The sequence below is a fragment of the Terrapene carolina genome, unplaced genomic scaffold, assembly GCF_002925995.2.
Source record: "Terrapene carolina triunguis isolate 2854851 unplaced genomic scaffold, T_m_triunguis-2.0 Scaffold138, whole genome shotgun sequence".
NCBI classification, from domain to species: Eukaryota; Metazoa; Chordata; order Testudines; family Emydidae; genus Terrapene; species Terrapene triunguis.
Genome location: NW_020664489.1, coordinates 7067412 through 7087707, shown reverse-complemented (window position 1 = coordinate 7087707; position 20296 = coordinate 7067412). Strand labels below are relative to the sequence as shown.

At 38.7% G+C, this 20296-nt stretch overlaps 1 protein-coding gene across 1 annotated transcript in view; it reads left to right on the top strand.

The window, feature by feature from the left end:
• Positions 1–20296, top strand: part of XPO4 (exportin 4) — a 152945-nt gene that overhangs the window by 89336 nt on the left and 43313 nt on the right. Inside the window, exons 7-10 of the mRNA XM_024216939.2 lie at positions 8384–8496; positions 11012–11169; positions 11451–11625; positions 19240–19416. Of these exons, the coding sequence (XP_024072707.1) occupies positions 8384–8496; positions 11012–11169; positions 11451–11625; positions 19240–19416 (623 nt within the window). The remainder of the gene's footprint in view (positions 1–8383; positions 8497–11011; positions 11170–11450; positions 11626–19239; positions 19417–20296) is intronic.

The following is a 20296-nucleotide window of genomic DNA, read 5'->3' as shown; positions in this document are numbered from 1 at the left end:
TTGTTTACTTGGATCAAGCTGGTTCTGATCACTTTTTTTTTTCTTCATTTTTAAATTGACCTTTGGGGAGACTGGATAACTCAGGACTAGTATTGTTCTGTATATCCATATTTTTCATAAATTTGCCTCTGCTGATTCCCACTCTGGGAGCCACATATTGTATCTAAAACATCCCATTTCAGAGCTCTATACCATTGGCCCATGTGTACCTTGACATATGCAACTAAGCTGTTCTTCATGGTCCCCTCGTAACCCATCTCTCTCATGAAATTGCCTCTGCAGATCCTCCTGATTTCTCTACAGTAAGTCACATGCTTTTAGTTGCAAGTTATGAAACCACTGACAACAGTAAAATCATTAGGGGCCTGACTTTGTGACTTTCCACAGATCCAAAAGTTTTTGAACAGAGAGCATAAGATTTTTGTCATCCTGTCTCCCCCCAAAATTGTATTCATTTCTTTGTTAGCAAATTCAGCCATGGAACTTCAGACTCATTAAGGTATAGATTTTTATAAGTTTTGGTTAATAGGTTTAGTTTAAAGTTTCAACAATAGTTTAGGTAGTAGTTTTATGGTAATGATTGCTTTAGTGCTAGTTTTTTTGTTTTGTTTTAAGTTAAAGGTCTGCACCTCTGGAGGGCTTGGGTCTCTTCCATAGTGAATGTTGAGATGGGATCTGGGATAAGACATCTGCTCCTTTTTAGTAGCATAATGGTGCACCTATTTAGCTGATGCAGATTGTCATAGTTGCCTTCAATGGAGCTATGGCAGTTTACACCAGCTGAGAATCTGCCTTATGTCTTTAATGGTTCAGCATGCCTATTGCCTTAAATACACAAGTGAGGGGAATTCTCCTTGAATCTATTCAGTGGTTTTTATTTCTTGAGCCACGGTAAGACCTTTAAAGGAGGCTTTAGCACCCAAACAACTTAAATGGCAGACTTCAACCCAAGTTGGAAACATAACGGAGCAGTCAGAGAACCAAATTGAATGCTCTAGAGAACATTGTCCAGAAGAAACCACCATAAGAGTCCCTGACTACCAGAGGAAGCGAAGAGGCCATATGTGAATATAGCAATTGTATGTGGGTAAGACAAGGCCTGGTTTAAAAACACCTCTTTCCTCTCCCCCCCCCCCCCAGCTAAATCACTATGAGCCAGTCCATGGTCTCTGAATCAGTTGTTTTCAGCTTAAGAAGATCTCCAGGGAGCCCAGCATGAAAAGAGCAACCATTCAACATGTGTGCAGCATTCTCCACAGCACCACAAATTCACAGTGCATTCTCCTGTATGCCCCATCCATGATTGGTCTTGGTACAGTGAACTACCCCATACTTGAACTTGTTAAGCTGAGGCAGCTGGGAGTCCAAAGCCAGGTAGCCAGTCATACAGCTTGATGATGATGTAGGAGTTCCTGGTAGTGGCAGAGGCTCTCCCCCATTTGGTCTGGCACAATGAACTGATGATGTCAACTGGATGGAAAGTGTGCAAAACTGTCCAGGTAGGATTTCTGCTTTGCAGTCAGTGGTGGGGTCCATCCCATATATCCCTGAACAGAGCTTAGTGTGGTATTTGCTGTACGTTGGTGATTGGTTTGTTAACTGCATTCAGACACCGAATGTTAGGTGGAGGAACATTCGCTAGGACTAGTAACCATTCAAGTTTTGTTGGCTTCAACATGCCTGTGATAATGACATGATTCAGCTGTGTCTCCACTAATATAGTGTGGGCAGAGTTTAACCAAACTGGGGCACAATATTCTCCAGTTGAGTAGCAGAGAGTAAGCTCTGAACTATGTAGAGTTTGTGCATTGACTCCCCAGGTGGGCCCTACTACTTCGTTCAGGAGACAATTTCTGCTTTTGATCTTTTGAGCTATTTTAGTGAGATGGTATTTGTATGTAAGTGTGCAATGTAGGGTTATCCCTAGATACACTGACTTGGAATCGTGTGCCAACCACTAACCATTCAAAAAGATGTTAAGCTCAAGTTTGCGCTGAGCATGGTGTAAGTGGAAGCATGTTGACGTGGTCTTTGATATACAGTAGAACCTCAGAGTTATGAACTGACTGGTCAACTACACCTCATTTGGAATGGGAAATACGCAATCAGGCAGCAAAAGAGACGGGGGGGGGGGGAAAGAAAAAAAAGAACGAACCTGTGGTAAAAGGAAAATAAAAAAAAAAAAAAGGGGGGGGGGGAAGTGGAGTTTAATAAATAAATTAAAAGTCAAGCAAATGATGTCAGTGTACATGAACCGCCTGGAGATTCCATATCTAGATTGAATTGCTGGGCTGTAAAGAGAGTTCAACCAGTGCTACAGAGAGTGGATGTAAGGAAGTGCCGAAGTGGTCATAAAAATAAGAGGCTGTCAATCTCAGCACCCTTGGGTAAAAGCTGACCAGACTTCAGCACTGAAACCATGCAGTTAGAACTGCTTTTTGAGGGGCTAAGTACTTTTGAGTAAGGCATGTGGTCTGTGGTCCTGTGTTCAACTTAAGTGTTAATCCTATTAATAATGTCTTAAGAGATACTGAGCAGAGTGTGAGAAAGGGGGTTTGGATTTCATGAATTTTAAAGTTAACTAAACAAAACTTAAACACCATATTGAAAGTGAACTCAACCATAATTAGTGCTTCATCACTTGGGTTTTCCTAGACATTTTGTTGCAAACTATATAAGACCTAGGACATAAGAATGGCCATACTGGGTCAGATCAGTGGTCCATCTAGCCTAGTATCCTGTCTTCTGACTGTGGCCAATGGCAGGTGCTTCAGAGGGAATGAACAGAACAGGTAATCATCAAGTGATCCATCCCCTGTCACCCATTCCCAGCTTCTGGCAAACAGAAGCTAGAGTCACTTCAGTGTATGGTTTTGCATCCCTGCCCATCCTGACTAATAGCCATTGATGGACCTGTCCTCCATGGATTTATCTAATTCTTTTTTGAACCCTGTTATAGTCTTGGCCTTCACAACATCCTCTGGCAAAGAGTTCCACAGGTTGACTGCATTGTGTGAAGAAATATTTCCTTTTGTTTGTTTTAAACCTGCTGCCTATTAATTTCATTTGGTGACCCTTAGTTCTTGTGTAATGAGAAGGAGTAAATAACACTTCCTTATTTACTTTCTCCACACCAGTCATGATTTTATAGACCTCTATCATACCCCCGCTCCCCTTAGTCGTCTCTTTTCCAGGATGAAAAGTCCCAGTCTTATTAATCGCTTGTCATATGGAAGCTGTTCCATACTCCTAAGTATTTTTGTTCCCCTTTTCTGAACCTTTTCCAATTCCAATATATCTTTTTTGAGATGTGGTGACCACATCTGCACGCAGTATTCAAGATGTGGGCATACCATGGATTTATATAGAGGCAATATGATATTTTCTCCTGTCTTACCTATCCCTTTCCTAATGATTCCCAACATTCTGTTAGCTTTTTTTGATTGCCTCTGCAGATTGAGTGGATGTTTTCAGAGAACTCTCCACAATGACTGCAAGATCTCTTTCTTGAATGGTAACAGCTAATTTAGATCCGATGGTTTTATATGTAAAGTTGTGATTTTGTTTTCCAATGGGCATCTGCCATTTTGTTGCTCAGTCACCCAGTTTAGTGAGATCCCTTTGTAACTCTTCACAGTGTGCTTTGGACTTAACTATCTTGAGTAGTTTTGTATCATCTGCAAATTTTGCCACCTCACTGTTAACCCCTTTTTCCAGAACATTTATATTGAACAGTACTGGTCCCAGTACAAACTTCTGGAGGACGCCACTATTTACCTCTCTCCATTCCAAAAACTGACCATTTATTCCTACCCCAGTTACTTATCCATGAGGACCTTCCCTCTTATCCCCTGATAGCTTACTTTGCTTGAGAGCCTTTGGTAAGGGACCTTGTCAAAGGCTTTCTGAAAATCTTGTACACTATATCCACTGGATCCCTCTTGTCCACATGCTTGTTGACCCCCTCAGAGAATTCTAGTAGATTTGTGAGGCATGGTTTCCCTTTACAAAAACCATGTTCACTCTTTGCCAACAAATCATGTGAATCTATGTGTCTGATAATTCTGTTCTTTACTACAGTTTCAACCAGTTTGCCTGGTACTGAAGTTAGGCTTACTGGCCTGTAATTGCCGGGATCACCTCTGGAGCCTTTTTAAGAAATTGGCGTTGCATTAGCTATCCTCCAGTCATCTGGTACAGAAGCTGATTTGAAATGATAGATTACATATCACAGTTAGTAGTTCTGATTTGTAGTGTAGTATGTGAGCAACTTGCAAACCTTAATAGATCTTGCAGTGCCTCTAAGGAAGTAGTTTTATCCCCATTTAAAAAAAGAGGAAGCGAGACTGAGAGATTAAAGGCCTGACTTTTCAAGGTGCAGAGTGCACACAACTCCAGTTTTGGCACCTCTGAAAACTAGGCTGTAAGTGACTGACACACAAGAAGTCTGTGGCAAAACTGGGAACAGAACCTAGGGTATTCTGAGTCTTAGTCCAGTGCCTCAACTGCAAGGTAATTTAGCCTTCCTCTTAACTGTTAATTGTGCTGCCCTGGACAAAAGTTTAGTATTTAAAAGTGTAGGCTGTTTGTTTTTTTTTTTAAGCAGAAGATGCTGAGGATTCAAGCATGGGCTTTCCTCATTTTATTACCCAAACCTCACCTCCCCAAAAAAGTCAGACATGAAAGACTTATCCTGTAGGGACTTATGAGGGTTTGTAAGATCCCTTATAGACTGAGAGTCCCTTTCCCATAGGGACCAATCCCAGTCCGTCTGTGTATCAGTGTTAGTGCGTTGTTCTCAGATCCTGGCCATGTGCTTGGCATAGTTGCAAACCAGAAACAACAGTCTTTAAACTCTAAATATAATCAGTATACTGGCATTACAATGTTGTACTGCAGACTTCCAGCTGTTAGATTTTATTTAATGTTTTTAATTATCGGTAAAACATATGTATAGGAGTACTTCTATTGTACTTGAAACACTTTTTCTCCAAACAAGTCCTAAAGCTTGATTAAAATGACCTTTGAAGCAAATATCTCATAATGCGCCAGATCATCCTCTCCAGCAGAAACACCAGTGGGAGAAGTCTGTCAGAGGAAATCAAAGCATTGATTGTGAACTACTCCCCTATTGTTCTGTTGGGAAGAGGCAGGGTTTGCTTTCACCTGGAACAGGCTGTGGGGGCCCACCACCAAACCTGGTGGATCTGCAGAAGGCCCTGAGCTACAACACTTGCTCTAATACCCAATGGCTGCCCTCAGACCCATGGAGAGGTTTTGTGGAAAAGATAATATAGCCCCACCTCTTGAGGGTCAGTGGGGCAGCAGTGCATATCCTGTACATTCACTACGCATGGGCTCTGGACCCACAGAGTGCCTTTCACAGGGGAGTCATGGAAGTTGGCTATGCTGCAGAGAAGGATGACCTATGTGTAGATCTGGAGGTTAACGCCACCTATTGTATGTTGTGCAGATATTCATTAATATGAATTAGTATGTGAATAAAAATGTGTGTAATTGTAAGTAGTACTTAGAGCGTATATAATTTGAAAATCATTTTAATTTCCCAGTGATTGCCCATGTTTGAAAACATGGTTTTATTTCTATAATCTGTAAAATTAAGCCCATCGTGAAGTTGGTGGGTGCATACATAAATTGGGATGAAGGGAACCAATGTAAGCTAAATGAACCCTTCCAAAACAATACTTCAGTATGATCTGCAATCGTTCTCTTCCAGCAAAAGCACCAGTGAATACTTTTGCCTTACTGTATGTCATGGCATGAATGACATTTCTGCATTATTATACTTCTCAGCACAATTTGAGACTGTTCATTGAATAATCTTGTTTTTGATTTTAAAAGACTTTCAGCTTCTGTAAGAATCTCTGTATTTTACATTTTATCATCTCAGTACAAAGTTGAATTTCCCATTGGTTGTTTTTAATGTGCATTTGTGTGGTATCACCAGTGAGCTGTTTTAAGGATTTGCTCTGGGGGAAAAAAAGATTAATTTAAAAAAATTGATTTAGTTTTCCTGTGACATTACAGAGTGGTTCAGTGGCATTTTTATTTTTAAACTATATTGCTGTCTGAACTCCTGGAAAAAGTATTGCACAAATTAGTCATATTTCTATTGCTTTAAAAGCATTGACAGTCTTCAAATTCATTTTTGATAAATGCTGGCTTTGTAACATATTGTTATCATGGGTAGCATCAGAAGCTGCATGTGCACTATCAAATTTAGTATCCATTTTTCAGCCCTGCTGCAGATGGACCAATGTTAATAACAGTGTAAACCATAGCATAGACCAGGAATTTCACAGTAGTGTCCCTGAAGCAAGTTTTTATGCCACTGTGATAAGCATGTCTGAGCCCTATCTACACTAGCAGTTATATACATTTACTAGCACCAGTGCAATGATATCTTCTGGAAAATGGGTTCTAGGTTCTCTGATGTAGCTGCAGTCTCATTTTGGATTGTTTAGTGAACATATACGTTATTTCACCTACAAATCTTCTATTGTCAGATGTGTCATCAGGCCATTAGTATGAGATTCAGTTCTAAAAATAACAGGATATGACTAGTAAATACTGAGGCTTGTTAAAATAGTGACAGTAAACCAGCCCTTCTTTCATTCCAAATTAGGTGTGCATATGTAACTGGTCCCATTTGTAAATTAAACCTACTAATGAATAAATTGAATCTCTTATCCTCTTCTGGTACTTCTATATTTCATATTCATTCGGTACAGAATTAAGGAGAAGAGCACTTTTACTAGTAAAGAATAATTTATCCTGCTGTATTTTCTTCATCAGATTATCATGGGTGGAGAAAATCATTTATAATTTACTGTACAATTTCGACTACTACTAAGTGCTTTGAAATGCACCTGAGAGTAACTATAAAGTTTTGGTGAAGGATGGTTACTTCCTATAATAACTTACACCAATATTTTATTTTCATCCAAAAAACTGAAATACTTTCATCGTCACTTTATAGATATCTTAAACGTTTATTTATATTCTCAAATATAAATGAGACCAAAAACTCCATTATCTTATATTTCTGTATGAAATAATCTATTGTGTATCTCGAAGTCCATACTGTTCACATATACATTTGTAAATTTGTATGTAATGAAATTCATTTTGTATTGAAGTAATATAAAAGTCCTGAGTTGTTTCAGTTCATTATGTGTCGATTGCAGTTCTGGTTATAGTGAACCTCCCACTTACAATGAAATTGCTCTATGGAAAAAATTACTTCACTATAAGAGGGTTCAACTGTGTATGATGGTGGTGGGGTTCTATTTTAGTTGCTGCCATATGGTTGGAGTCACTGTGGTACTATGATGTCTCCCCAAACAAGTGGCAGTAAAAATGTTGCACCCTGCTTTATGCTCACATTTTTGTTTATGCCACTTATATTTGGGGTTTTTGTCTTTTTTTTTTTTTTTTTTTTTAAATGCTTACTCTTTTGAATAATGTGATCAGTAAGGGTAGAGCTTATTGACATCTACTAGTGTAGTATAAACTCTAATGTCTAGAACTTTACATATTTTGAGAAATCTGGAGTATATATGATGCCTTTAACCACATATAGTATTATATGTAGTGTATTCTCAATGGCTCTCTAAATATTTATATACTTTAGTATAGTCATAGACTCACAGAGTGCAGTGGATTTACATGCTTGTTAAGTGTTTTCTCGCATCTCTGGTCATCCAGCACTAGACCATTTGCAGAGTTCCATGCTTGTAATTTAATGTTGAGCAATTAGATGGTTCTCTGCAATGAATTCATAGATGCAGTGTGTGTATGTTCCTTGGTTTCTCTTTTAAGAACATATGCTTAATAGAACAATGACTTGTGCCTTATGCTTTTATTCTTCCTAGCATGATAAAAAAATTAGAGTAATACAGGGGGAACATATTTTCATTCTGTGAAGCATATTTGGCTATTTAGAAAAATAGGATATATGTTTCAGAGAGCTATCTTTAGCAATCATAAGGCCTTTATAAAAGCTGCCAGGAAAATTTTTTAGAAAATGACTTCCTATTTTGCATAAATTTTAACACCTGTTAATTGCGGTTGCTTTTTCCCCTCTCCCCCTGTCACATTAGATATCCTGGTTATCAAAGTGATCATATCACTATGGTATGTCTCATAATTATGATCAAACTGTTATCTAACATTCCTGGAGCATTCTTTTTTTCAATACTTAATACCTTTTATTCCTTGGCCTCATGCATGAATTATGCTGTGTATGTGGAGAGGCTTAAAGATTGTTTCCATTACATTCTTTCTGAATGGATCCTGTTGTATCTAGGATTTTTTTTAAAGGCAAGTAGGAATGTTATTGTTGACCTTGACACCAGATAACTGGGCAGACATTATATAGCTATGTTTGAATCCTCACAAAATGTGATGCTAAAGCCAACAGAGTTGTGGCGTGAAACCCTCCTGGACATCAGAGTTATGGAGCTTTTCTTTACAGTAAGTCTCATTCTTCTTCAACTTTCATAATACAGGTCACAGAGAAGCAACTCCTTCCTCTTTTAAAACATTATTGTTGGATTCTTCCTGTTGTACCAGGTAAGACTAATTCTGTTAACATCAATTTTTACCCTAGCAAGTTTCTAAGGTGGTGATGGACTATTGATTTTTTTTTTTTTCCTGTCAAGTGATCAAGACGTACTTTGCATATAAAGTATCTTAAATTATTTTTCTTTTAAAAATTATTCATGTATTCATGTAATCTCTTGGACATATCTATTCGCCAGATGAAATTCTGAGCATAATGCGTTAACCGTGTTATCAGATACCTTTTTAGCTAAGGTGTTGCCGCTCTACAAATATCAGCTGAACAATAGGTTTTCACTGCTGCTGGAACACTGCTCAACAGAACAGTTGAAAACTAGCAATATCTTTGCATTTCTCCATCCAAGTTTAGCATAAAACTCCATTCGTTATAAACTGGATATAAACCAAAAAGGTCAACGATAGATCTGCTGACTGGAAAATAGCTGAGCAACACATGGTTATTTTGTATTTTTTAAAAAAACTGATATTAAAGCTGGGTAACAGTAATTTTCTACCACTAATTTTTGTTAATATTTGCTTAATTTGCAGTCAGCCCAGCCACAGCATTCAGATTATTTATGTAAACTGCTATGCTAATCTTATTTTATATCATATCCCATCTCTTGGGATCTTACAGCTCAACATTCTTCAGGCTAGGGTTCCTTTTGCAAAGCAGAGAAATAATATACTCAAAACTCTGTTGGGGTGGGCACTGTGTAGCATATATAAATCTCTAGAACCAAAAGTGATTTGTCTGACCTGTGAGTTTGACTGCACATCTATATTCAGTGTTTTATAAAGGAGATTAATTTGTTTGATTGAAAATTTATCTTGCTCCAGCAGTTCTTGAAAAGGTGAAAAACTTCCTGGCAGAACTCTTAACAGCCACACACAATCTGAACAGCTGTCTAGACGATCTAGACAGTTGCTACTGTCAGCTGTGAACCTCCTAATGCAAATAACTTTTGGGTTTACAGGTTAACCCTTTCTAGTTTAACTGTATTTCTTAATCAGAAGTCAGACATTTAACTCAGGGACTTCTTAGTCTCTGAGTTAAATGTCTGACTTCTGATTTGTTCTCAGTGTTAAATTTTGAGTAACTGCCTTATCCATCACATACAGAAGATGAATGCTTCTGAATACTAAACATTTATTTTATTTAATGGAAACTAAAGAATACATCAGTTTGTTAAATCATTTGTGAATGCACAAAAATCAAAACAGCACACTGTTACTTTTGTTTTAAGTAGCACTGCTTAAGTCGTATAGCATTAATTTTGCATTTGAAGTAATGCAGCCTTTGCTTCTGTAGATATCAAATTCTTGTTCAAATACAAAAATTAAATGAACAGTGATAATTTACACACTTATTTGAACTAAGAAATTTGAATACTTCTAAGTTTTGTAAAACTGCCATTTTAAAGGAGAAAAATCCTAATTTCTACATGGTGTAAGATTTATTTTAATAGGGTGGAGTGGGGAAGAATTGTTTTAAATTCCAGAATTGTGTTTTCATGTGATTTGATCTTTCAGAAGTTAAAATAGTTGTAACTTGTCTTTCTGTATCATTTAGAGGTTCGTGTTAGTTGCACAATTATCACTTGGATAACATTTGAGATGGGCTAAATAGAGAAATGGTTATAAAGATTTAACTTTGCTTTTATATATATCAATTTAACAAGACGTTTTTTTTTTTGAGAGGCCGACTATACTAGTATTTATTATACCATTATATTATACTATTTGCTTTGTCCTGTAGAAATAAAATGCTTGTCCTAATAAAAGCAATACATAATTGCAATAAATATGTAAAAATATGTTTTAAATCTATTGATATGTTAGATTTATTTTAATCCAGAATTGGTAACCACATAAGTAGTGATGTAACACTCCATTTGCAGAAATGAGAAAAGATTACTAGTGGTCTCAGAGATGTTGCCAAGGGTGAGGTGCACTTGTTTTGTGTGCCTTCAGTGTTTACCTCTGCTAAAGAAGCATCTATATAATCTTGATTGAACTTATCAACTAACTTTAGCAAGACGCTGTAGCTTAGGCATAGTTAGCATAATACAGATGACTGTCATTATTGCTGTTTTTAGAAGGAGCAGTATGTCTGACTGGCTGGCATCTGTTTCTCTCTTTAAGATATAACATGCACTAAACAGTTCAATTTCTAAAATGTAGGTAGGACCCAATTAAGTGTTAGTTTTGGTGAGTTAAGCCATGGCTCATGACGCTAATAAATTGAGGAGCAATCTTGACGTTTACTCTGGTTTAGGGAGATGCTATAGAAGCCATGTCATTTCAGATTGACTAGAAATTAGGGTAAGATTTTTTTGGTGTCTGCTCTTTTGGATTGAGAGCCATATGACTGTTGTAAGAACACGCATGTGTTTTCCATGTATTAATTTATTTCACTTTGTAAAAGGTACATCGAAAAATCAGAGAGGATACAGATATGGCACAAGACTCTCTACAGTGCCTAGCACAGCTAGCTTCTCTGCATGGGCCAGTCTTTCCTGATGAAGGTTCACAAGTTGATTATCTGGCACATTTCATTGAAGGATTGCTGAATACTATCAATGGGTAGGTACACTTGCCCTTTAAATTTAGATGACATCTTTTAATCTTTACTTTGGAGTGGAGAGAGAGAGCCAGTATGGCTTATTTCTTTGCATAATTTGTGTTTGGAGTTGAACTATTAAAATGGAATAACGTTTTTTTGAAAGGGTATTTCCTGAAAAGAGTATAAAGTATATATTGGTTTGTTAAATGCAGAAAATTCATCCATAAAATGAACAATTTTAAGCTTTTTTTCCTAATTTCTAAAAAAAAAAAACCCAAAACCCTGCTGTTTCTATCTATAGAGTTGAAATAGAGGACTCTGAAGCAATGGGAATCTCCAGTGTTTTCAGCAACCTGATAACTGTGTTTCCTCGCAATGTTTTAACTGCCATTCCAAATGAACTTTTCTCTTCATTTGTTAACTGCCTCACACACCTCACCTGTTCTTTTGGGAGAAGTGCTGCACTGGAAGAAGTGGTGAGTACTGTTCTTGAACTGCAATTGATTCTTGAAAGAGTTGAGTTCTTTTTATTGCATTTATGATGAACATCAAATTAACAAGAGACATAAGAATGTAATAGATTTGTAATGACTTAGTAATGTTTGGATGTCTTAGCCCCATTCTGTAATATATGTTTTCTGAGATTCATTAGTTTTGTTTGAGAGAAAGTTGCTGTTAACTTTTAGTTTATTTTTACATTACTATAATCAGATGTAGAAGAGATATGTGTAGACCAATATAATTAATAATGAACAACAATAGAAATAATTATGCACCTTTAAATAGTTGTCTAACAAGTTTAAACTTGAATTAAAATTTTGATTAAAATACCTGTTAAACGTCTTCATTTTAAATTGACAGCTTCACTAGCAAGTATAGTAGGCATTAAATATTGCTTAAGTGTTCAGGTAGAACTTCTGAGAAGTGCTTATAAATGGTTAACAATTTACAGATTTGAAAGCCTGGAATGGCTATGTGCACATATGGGCAAATTGAAACTTACCTGAAGCTTGAACCTCTGTATAAGTGAATGCATCTGCTATGGTATTCCCTGTTTCTGCCCCCATTCTATGTCTTAGTGGCTGTTTTAAGTATCCCTTGACTGTTGACTCAGTTCAGATGACATTTTTACAAATTTAGATGGCCAGGTAATTCAGTGTTTTGTTGTTGTTACATCAAAGCTGTTGGCTGTAACATACATGAGCAATTACTATCCCTCTATCTCTCTGCCCAGGAGAGTAATATTAAAAATGAAATAATCCCAAGAGGAGCTATTTGAAGAAGAGACATAGTCAATAAGGCAGACAAACTGCGCAGCTCCTGTGTATGATAATGAGAACTAATATCTGTAAATTTGCTACACAGTGATGTAAAAATAGAACTTAAGAATATAAAACTGTCCTTATTTATTAGCAATGTTTAATAATTTTTTCTCTTAGATTATATGTTTATAAAAAGGTGGCTTGCTATCTATTTGGGCTTTACCAACAAAAAAACTCCAGAAAGATCCTATATTGAAAAGCTTTTAAAATGTATTATGTGGAGGTTTTCTCATTGCCAGAAGGGCCTGAGTTCTCCAACCTTTGCTGTTGACTGACCTTTACAATTAGCACTTACATTATAAAATACTTTCCCACGATAGTTATGAATGTGACGGGTTTGATCACAGAAACCCCCTTGGAAGCTGCCACCCGATGCGCCAAGACTACTTCTGCCCCTGCTTTCCCTGCCAAGCTCGGGACCCCAGCACCCTGTCTTGCTGAGCCAGACACGTCGGTCTGCTCCAACACAGATGCAGGGTCTGAATTACTTTCCCCAAAGCTGCAGACTTAACTGAAAGCAGCTTATAGAAGTGTTCTTGTCTTTAACACTCAGATGCCCAACACCCAACGGGGTCTAAATTCAAATAAATCCGTTTAAAGCTTATACAGGGTAAACTCATGAATTGTTCGCCCTCTATAACACTGATAGAGAGATATGCACAGCTGTTTCCCCCCCATTCCCCCCAGTTATTAATACATACTTTGGGCTAATTAATAAGTAAAAAGGGATTTTATTAAATACAGAAAGTAGGATTTAAGTGGTTCCAAGTAGTAACAGACAGAACAAAGTGAATTACCAAGTAAAATAAAATAAAACACGCAAGTCTATGTCTAATACAGTAAGAAACTGAATACAGATAAGATCTCACCCTCAGAGATGTTTCAATACATTTCTTTCACAGACTGGATGCCTTCCTAGTCTGGGCACAATCCTTTCCCCTGGTACAGCCCTTGTTCCAGCTCAGGTGGTAGCTAGGGGATTCCTTATGATGGCTTTCACTTTTCTCTGTTCCACCCACTTATATATCTTTCGCATAAGGCAGGAATCCTTTGTCCCTCTGGGTTCCCACCCCCACCCCCAATGGAAAAGTACCAGGTTAAAGATGGATTCCAGATCAGGTGACATGATCACATGTCACTGTAAGACTTCATTACCCACTTGTCAGCACACACCTATACAGGAAGACTTACAGGTAAAATAGAGCCATCTGCAGTCAATTGTCCTGGTTAATGGGAGTTATCAAGATTCCAAACCACCATTAATGGCCCACACTTTGCATAATTACAATAGGCCCATAGCGCTACATTTCATATTTCTAGTTTCAGATACAAGAGTCGTACATTTATATAAATAGGATGATCGCACTCAGTAGATTATAAGCTTTGTAATGATACCTTACAAGAGACCTTTTGCATGAAGCATATTCCAGTTACATTAGCATATTTTCATAAAATCATATAGAGTGCAACGTCACAATGAAGTAGGCAAATATATCTCTTTGCATTTTACAGTTTGGGCAACTGAGGCTCAGATGTTAACTTGCCCAAGGTCAGAGAGCAACTCAGTACATTAGAACCCTTGTCTTGACCATTGTTAGACAAATGCTTATTCAACTAGACCACAGTGCTCTCCAGGCAAGTCACTTAACCTTTCTGAGGTTCCATTTCCTAATCTGTAAAATGGGGATAACACTTACATACCTCTTCGTGTGAATCTTAAATGCTGTATATTTTCAAACTTCATCTATGGTTAAGTTGCCCCATTTTACAGATTTGTAACAGACAAAGACGTTAAATGCAGTTATTTCTGGGACTGATTCTCTTTGGTTACATTTATAAGGCTTTCATACAGAGGTTCAGCAGAAGCATGAAGATATTTCATATGATGAATTTTTTGGAGAAAAGATGAAGACCTAGTCTTTAAAGCTAAAGGGAGGAAAGCCACCCATTGACCCTCAGCCCCCACCCGCCTGTTCCTGAGGGACTAAGAAAAAGAAACCAGTCTCAGAGCCAGCCTACGCATCTTAAATATGGTATCAGAAGTGATTAGTATACTCAGAGTTGGTGCACTCCATCTCTCAGTAAAATCATAAGCAGCAAAAAAAAACCTACTGCAAATTGCCAAACTGTAGCAGTATCTGCCTGGGAGGATCAGTCTTTTTGGAGGGCGACTAGCGATCTCTTATCCCTAATGGCTTGTGGTTACCTAGAGCACATGAATCCTCAGCATTGTCTAATGCAGTGGTTCCCAAACTGGAGTTCGTGAACCCCTGGGGGTTTGCAAAATGTTACAGGGGGTTATCAGGAAAAAATTTCCTAATGGCGGACAGAGCTGTCCCTAGGAACCCTGGGCAGCACGGGGCCAGCAGCCCAGAGCCCCTGGACTCCCAGGAGCTAAGCAGAACATTTTTTGCTGTTTTTAAAATTAAATAGGCAGCTAGTCTAATGTGTGTTGTTTGCCTGGACTGCTCAAGGCCTGAATGCTTGTATAAGAGGAACTCTTTGAGTTGGCTTCTTAAATACCTTCCTGCTGTTTCACATCTGATACTCCTTGATGAAACATAGGAGCCTTGTCTTATAACAGGCTTATTCAAAGAGATACAAGCTACGAAAGTGAGATCTCAGAAGAGTGTTGCCGTTTTCATAATGTAATAAAAATACTGTAATGATAAATAATAATTAATAGTGTGTAATAAGCATGTCATAAAAACAAATTTTATATTTCCCAGATCACTGCTTTTATAATTTCTACTCGGGTAAAGGAGAAAATCCCTGGAAATATTCATTTTTAGGAGGGGGTTCACGAAACTTGACATTTTAGTGAAAGGGGTTCACAGGTTGTTAAAGTTTGGGAACCACTGGTCTAATGGGATACAGAATTGCTTTAGAGAAATTATATCAAAGTATTGTTCTTAAATATTCTCAGATTCAAGAGCACGAGGAAGAGAGATTGCAAGAAATTAAATTACTCTTAGAATAGCATGCTGAAAGAACAAAGCGGGTTTATTCCAGGGGTTTGCTGATGTTCATAACAGCCGGGTTCAAACCCACTCTGGATCTTGGAAACATAGGTGGTTTTTTTTCATCTGTCAAAAGTAACATTAATGATGGTGTCACTAGGAAAAATTATACCTCTTTTGTATGCCCTGGATTTTACCATGCATGTATGGATACATTTCAACCATCTGATGTATCTCAGATTTTCAGTAGGGAAACAGCTCTACCAGTTCTGAGTTAATGTCTTTTGGGTTTGTGTTGACACTGCATGTTTACAAACATGTTACATTTGTGGCCATGTACCTGACCGGTCCATAGGTGTGTGTGTTCTACAGAAACAATCTGGGAAAGGCAGGATTGTAATTAGAGAACTCTACAGGTGTGGAAATGGATAGTATCACCCAGGACATTCCTAATGACCAATTAGCTAGCAGGAAAGGAAGAAAAAACTAGTACAGCCAGGCAAAAACCTACTGCAAATGGGCCCTCACAAAAACAACTCTATACCTGTGAGCTTAAATTTCTTCGAGACCGCTTTCCTGTTGGCAGTGACATATTCAGTGTGCTGAAGTGAACTTCAAGCCCTAGTGATCAATACACCTTTATTATAAAGTATTTGAAGACTGGTAAAGTGGCTTTACCAGAACATTGATATAATATTCCAGGAACTTTTCAGAACACCTGAAAGTGTCCTAGCTTTTCATTTAATCAAGTCAGATGTTTTTGTTTTAATTCAAGACTTATTCCTGTATTGTGTTAAATTTACACTGTGTTCACCATGAACAAGCAGTCCAGCAGAATGAGTGTTCAGTGTGATCAGTGTTTGGAGTGAAAATTCAAATTAGCATAGATGCTTTTTTTGTTCAAATGAATGTTAATGACACCCGTTTGTGTTTCATGACTCATTCAGAACACTAAGTTACTGGAAAAAATCCTCCAGTCCAAGAGATATGCATGTCACTGAGTCAGATGTTGGCAGTAGTCACACCAACACATTCAAAAATGTCCACTCCACAAGTGTTCAGAGGAGAAGAGCACTAGAGGGAGAGTTGGGGAGAAATTGGAAAATTGGAAGAATATCTAACATATTTGGGGTGCGGGGGAAGATAGAGGGTGAGAGAGAGAACAGTTATTATGCAATGTAGAAAAATGATATTGAATGGAAAATAAAGACTGGGAAAAGATATTTGTATGTTAGCGAGAAGGAGGAGAAGAGCAAAGAGTAAGGATATGTCTTCACTAGCAATGTTAAAGCGCTGCCGCGGCAGTGCTGTAACGTGGCTGTGTAGTCATGACACCAGCACTGGGAGAGAGCTCTCCCAGTGCTATTAAAAAAAAAAAAACCCATCCCCACGAGGGGAGTAGCTACCAGTGCTGGGAGCGTGGCTACCAGCGCTGGTGCAGTCTGCACTGCCACTTTATAGCGCTGAAACTTGCAGTGCTCAGGGGGGTGTTTTTTCACACACCCGAGCGAGAAAGTTGCAGCGCTGTAAAGTGGCAGTGTAGACAAGGCCTAAGTAAAAAGAACTAATGCAAGGGAAACATAATAAATTTTAACAAGTTTTTACATAATAGAAAAGGTAAATGCACAATGATGCAATAAGTAAACAGGTTTTAAAAATTACTTTAAAAGGAAAGGATATAATGTGCGATGAGGATAGAAATTTGCCTCGGGCCAGCCCTGGTTTACTATGCTGTCTGTCTCCCAATTTTGTCTTTTTTATGTTGAATAAAATTCTTCTTCCTCCCCTTCATCCCCCAACCCCCCTTTCTATGGTTCCATCTATGAATGTCCTGGTTTTTGATTTTGAAAATACGATCACCTTGAAGATAGTATGGTGCTGAAAAAGTGTCTTAAAATGTTTCGATCTTGATTTGTCATCCCAACCTTTTTTTCCCTTTCCCCACATGTCCATCACAGTGAGGACTTTCACTACAAGCCTGGTGTTAAAAGGTCACTAAGCTTTTATCTGGAGCAGACTTAAGGTCATAGTCACTCACTTTTTATTTATGAAGACATCAATTCATTAAGTTCTACTGTACCAAATTATTATACCATGGTAGGCCTCCTGTTCAAAGGTCATGATAAGGACCATTTATTAAAAGGCAGGTCTTGCAGTAGTACACTTACAATGTTTTTCCAACTGGACTTTAGCAAGAAAGCTATGTGACATTTGGATATATTTACTAAAAATTATTGTTTAAATTCTGCCTCAGGATAGTCACTAATTGGTCAAATAGTGTTAAAGAAACTTTTCGGACAAGGGCTCCTCATCTGTCCTGCTGTGTAGTAACTTCATTTTGAGGCCCTTTATTCTCCTTCCATTCTGTGGCATCTTATTCTTTTGTGTGTATAATTGTAAACAGTAACCTCCGCTCAAGTATTTTGAATGTTACTCTCAAATATATGTTCATATTACCTGCACTTTCAGTTGTCTATTGTGTGTGTGGTTTTGTGGAATGATCCCTGCCATTTTTAGTCTCCAAGATTGATGACCTGTTTTGAATTATCATAAAAAAAAATTGTTTACCTGTAATTGTGTACTGTGAAGATTCAAATCCTAATAGTGCTTCTCCCCAGAATAGAGGATTCTTTCACCTTCTTGTCTTTCTTTTTTAAAAAAAGAGTGATTTTATATATATATATATATATATATAGGCTAAGATTTAGTCATGGATATTTTTAGTAAAAGTCATGGACAGATCACGGGCAATAAACAAAAATTCACGGCCTGTGACCTGTCCATGACTTTTTTACTATAAATATCCATGGTAACTAAATCTCTGCTCATGGGGCTCCGCTGCTCTAGGGGACCCCCTGCTCCAAGGCCCCTGGGAACCACTCCTCCAGCGGCATCCGGGGTCGCCGCTCCGGCTGCCCCCGGGACAGCTGCTGCTCAGGCGGTCCTTGGAGCCAGTTGCCCAGGGCTGTCCGAGCAGCGGCCATTGTGGCTGGCCACGGAGTGCCCGAGCAGCTGGCCCTGGGGTCAGATGCACCAGCCGCTGCAGACTTTCCGCTACGTTTGTGGAAGTCACAAACATAGCGGAAAGTCATGGAGTCCACGACTTCCACGAGCCTTAAGTATATGTGTGTGATTATAATATATTTTATATTTTATGTATTATAATATAATATGGGTATCAAGAGGAGCTGTGAGTGCACAGCGCCTTTGAAAATCAGGTTACTTATTTATGTGCCTATCTTTAGGCACCCAGGTTTGAACATTTTGATCTAAATCATAAGTATTTTAAAGTTGTAATTTGGGAAGAGGATTTTGGTGTTAAACTTTTAGGTGCAGGGAAGAATCTTCTTAACTTTATTTTTGTTTTTTAGAGTGCCAGTTTTTTAAAAAGTTTAGCTGGCATGAAAACTTGCTGGCCCTTGTTATGTGATATCACTTCAGGGAATCCATTTGAATTCTTATGTGTATCTTTTATAGTACACCTCTACCCCGATATAACGCTGTCCTCGGGAGCCAAAATATCTTACTGCATTCTAGGTGAAACCACGTTATATCGAACTTGCTTTGATCCGCCGGAATGTGCAGTCCCACCCCCCCGGAGCGCTGCTTTACCGCGTTATATCCGAATTCGTGTTATATCGGGTCGCGTTATATCGGAGTAGAGGTGTAGTTGTAACTGAATTCAGCTCAGATTTTTATATTAATTGTTTATAAAAATGTGTAGAATATCTGTTAAAGATTTATGATTACTAATGCAATTTTGATTTGTTTTGCTTTGTTTAGTTTGGTAATAATCTTTTTCTTACAGCTTGACAAAGATGACATGGTATACATGGAGGCATATGATAAATTGCTGGAATCCTGGCTTACCTTGGTACAAGATGACAAACATTTCCACAAAGGCTTCTTTACCCAACATGCTGTTCAGGTTTTTAATTCTTATATTCAGTGCCACCTAGCTGCTCCTGATGGTACAAGGAATTTGGTAAGTTCTTAATTTGAGGTTCTTGGGGTAATAATAAGCACTCTGTTAGTGTATAGAGCAGGGATCGGCAACCTTTGGCACGCGGCCCGCCAGGGTAAGTACCCTGGCGGGCCGGGCCAGTTTGTTTACCTGCCGCGTCTGCAGGTTTGGCCAATCGCGGCTCCCACTGGCCGCAGTTTGCCACTCCAGCCCAATGGGGGCTGCGGGCAGGGCCGGTGCAACCCATTAGGCGACCTATGCAGTCGCCTAGGGCGCTACAATTTGGGGGATGGCGACCGGAGCGGTATTTCGGCGGCGGGACCTTCCGCCGCCTCTGTGGGGGGCGGCATTTCGGGGCTGGACCTTCTGCCGCCTAGGGCAGCAGAAAAGCTGGCGGCGCTCTTGGCTGCGGGAAGCAGTGCGGGCCAAGGGATGTGCTGGCTGCCGCTTCCCGCCGTCCCTATTGGCCTGGAGTGGTGAACCATGGCCAGTGGGAGCTGCGATCGGCCAAACCTGTGGACGCGGCAGGTAAACAAACAGGTCTGGCCCGCCAGAGTGCTTACCCTGGTGGGCCGCGTGCCAAAGGTTGCCGATCCCTGGTATACAGTAATTAAACATTTCTTAGATATACACTACTTAAGTAACTATTAAAGGAGGTAACATAAATTTTTTTAGATGGTCTGCAGTAGTGAGGAAAAAACATGTTTAGCAGTTACACTGTGCTGAGTTTGACACAGGAGAGGGTTCTTCAAGAGCCTTTTTCTCTCTTCTTAAAGAGAAAATAAGAGGAGAGCAGTGTTGGAGAATGCTTTTAAAAGCTTGGCTCTATTAAATATATAAAATAGCCCCATAATTGAAAATTTTGTTTGCCTCCTATCCTTCCATCTTTGGGTCTAGTGAC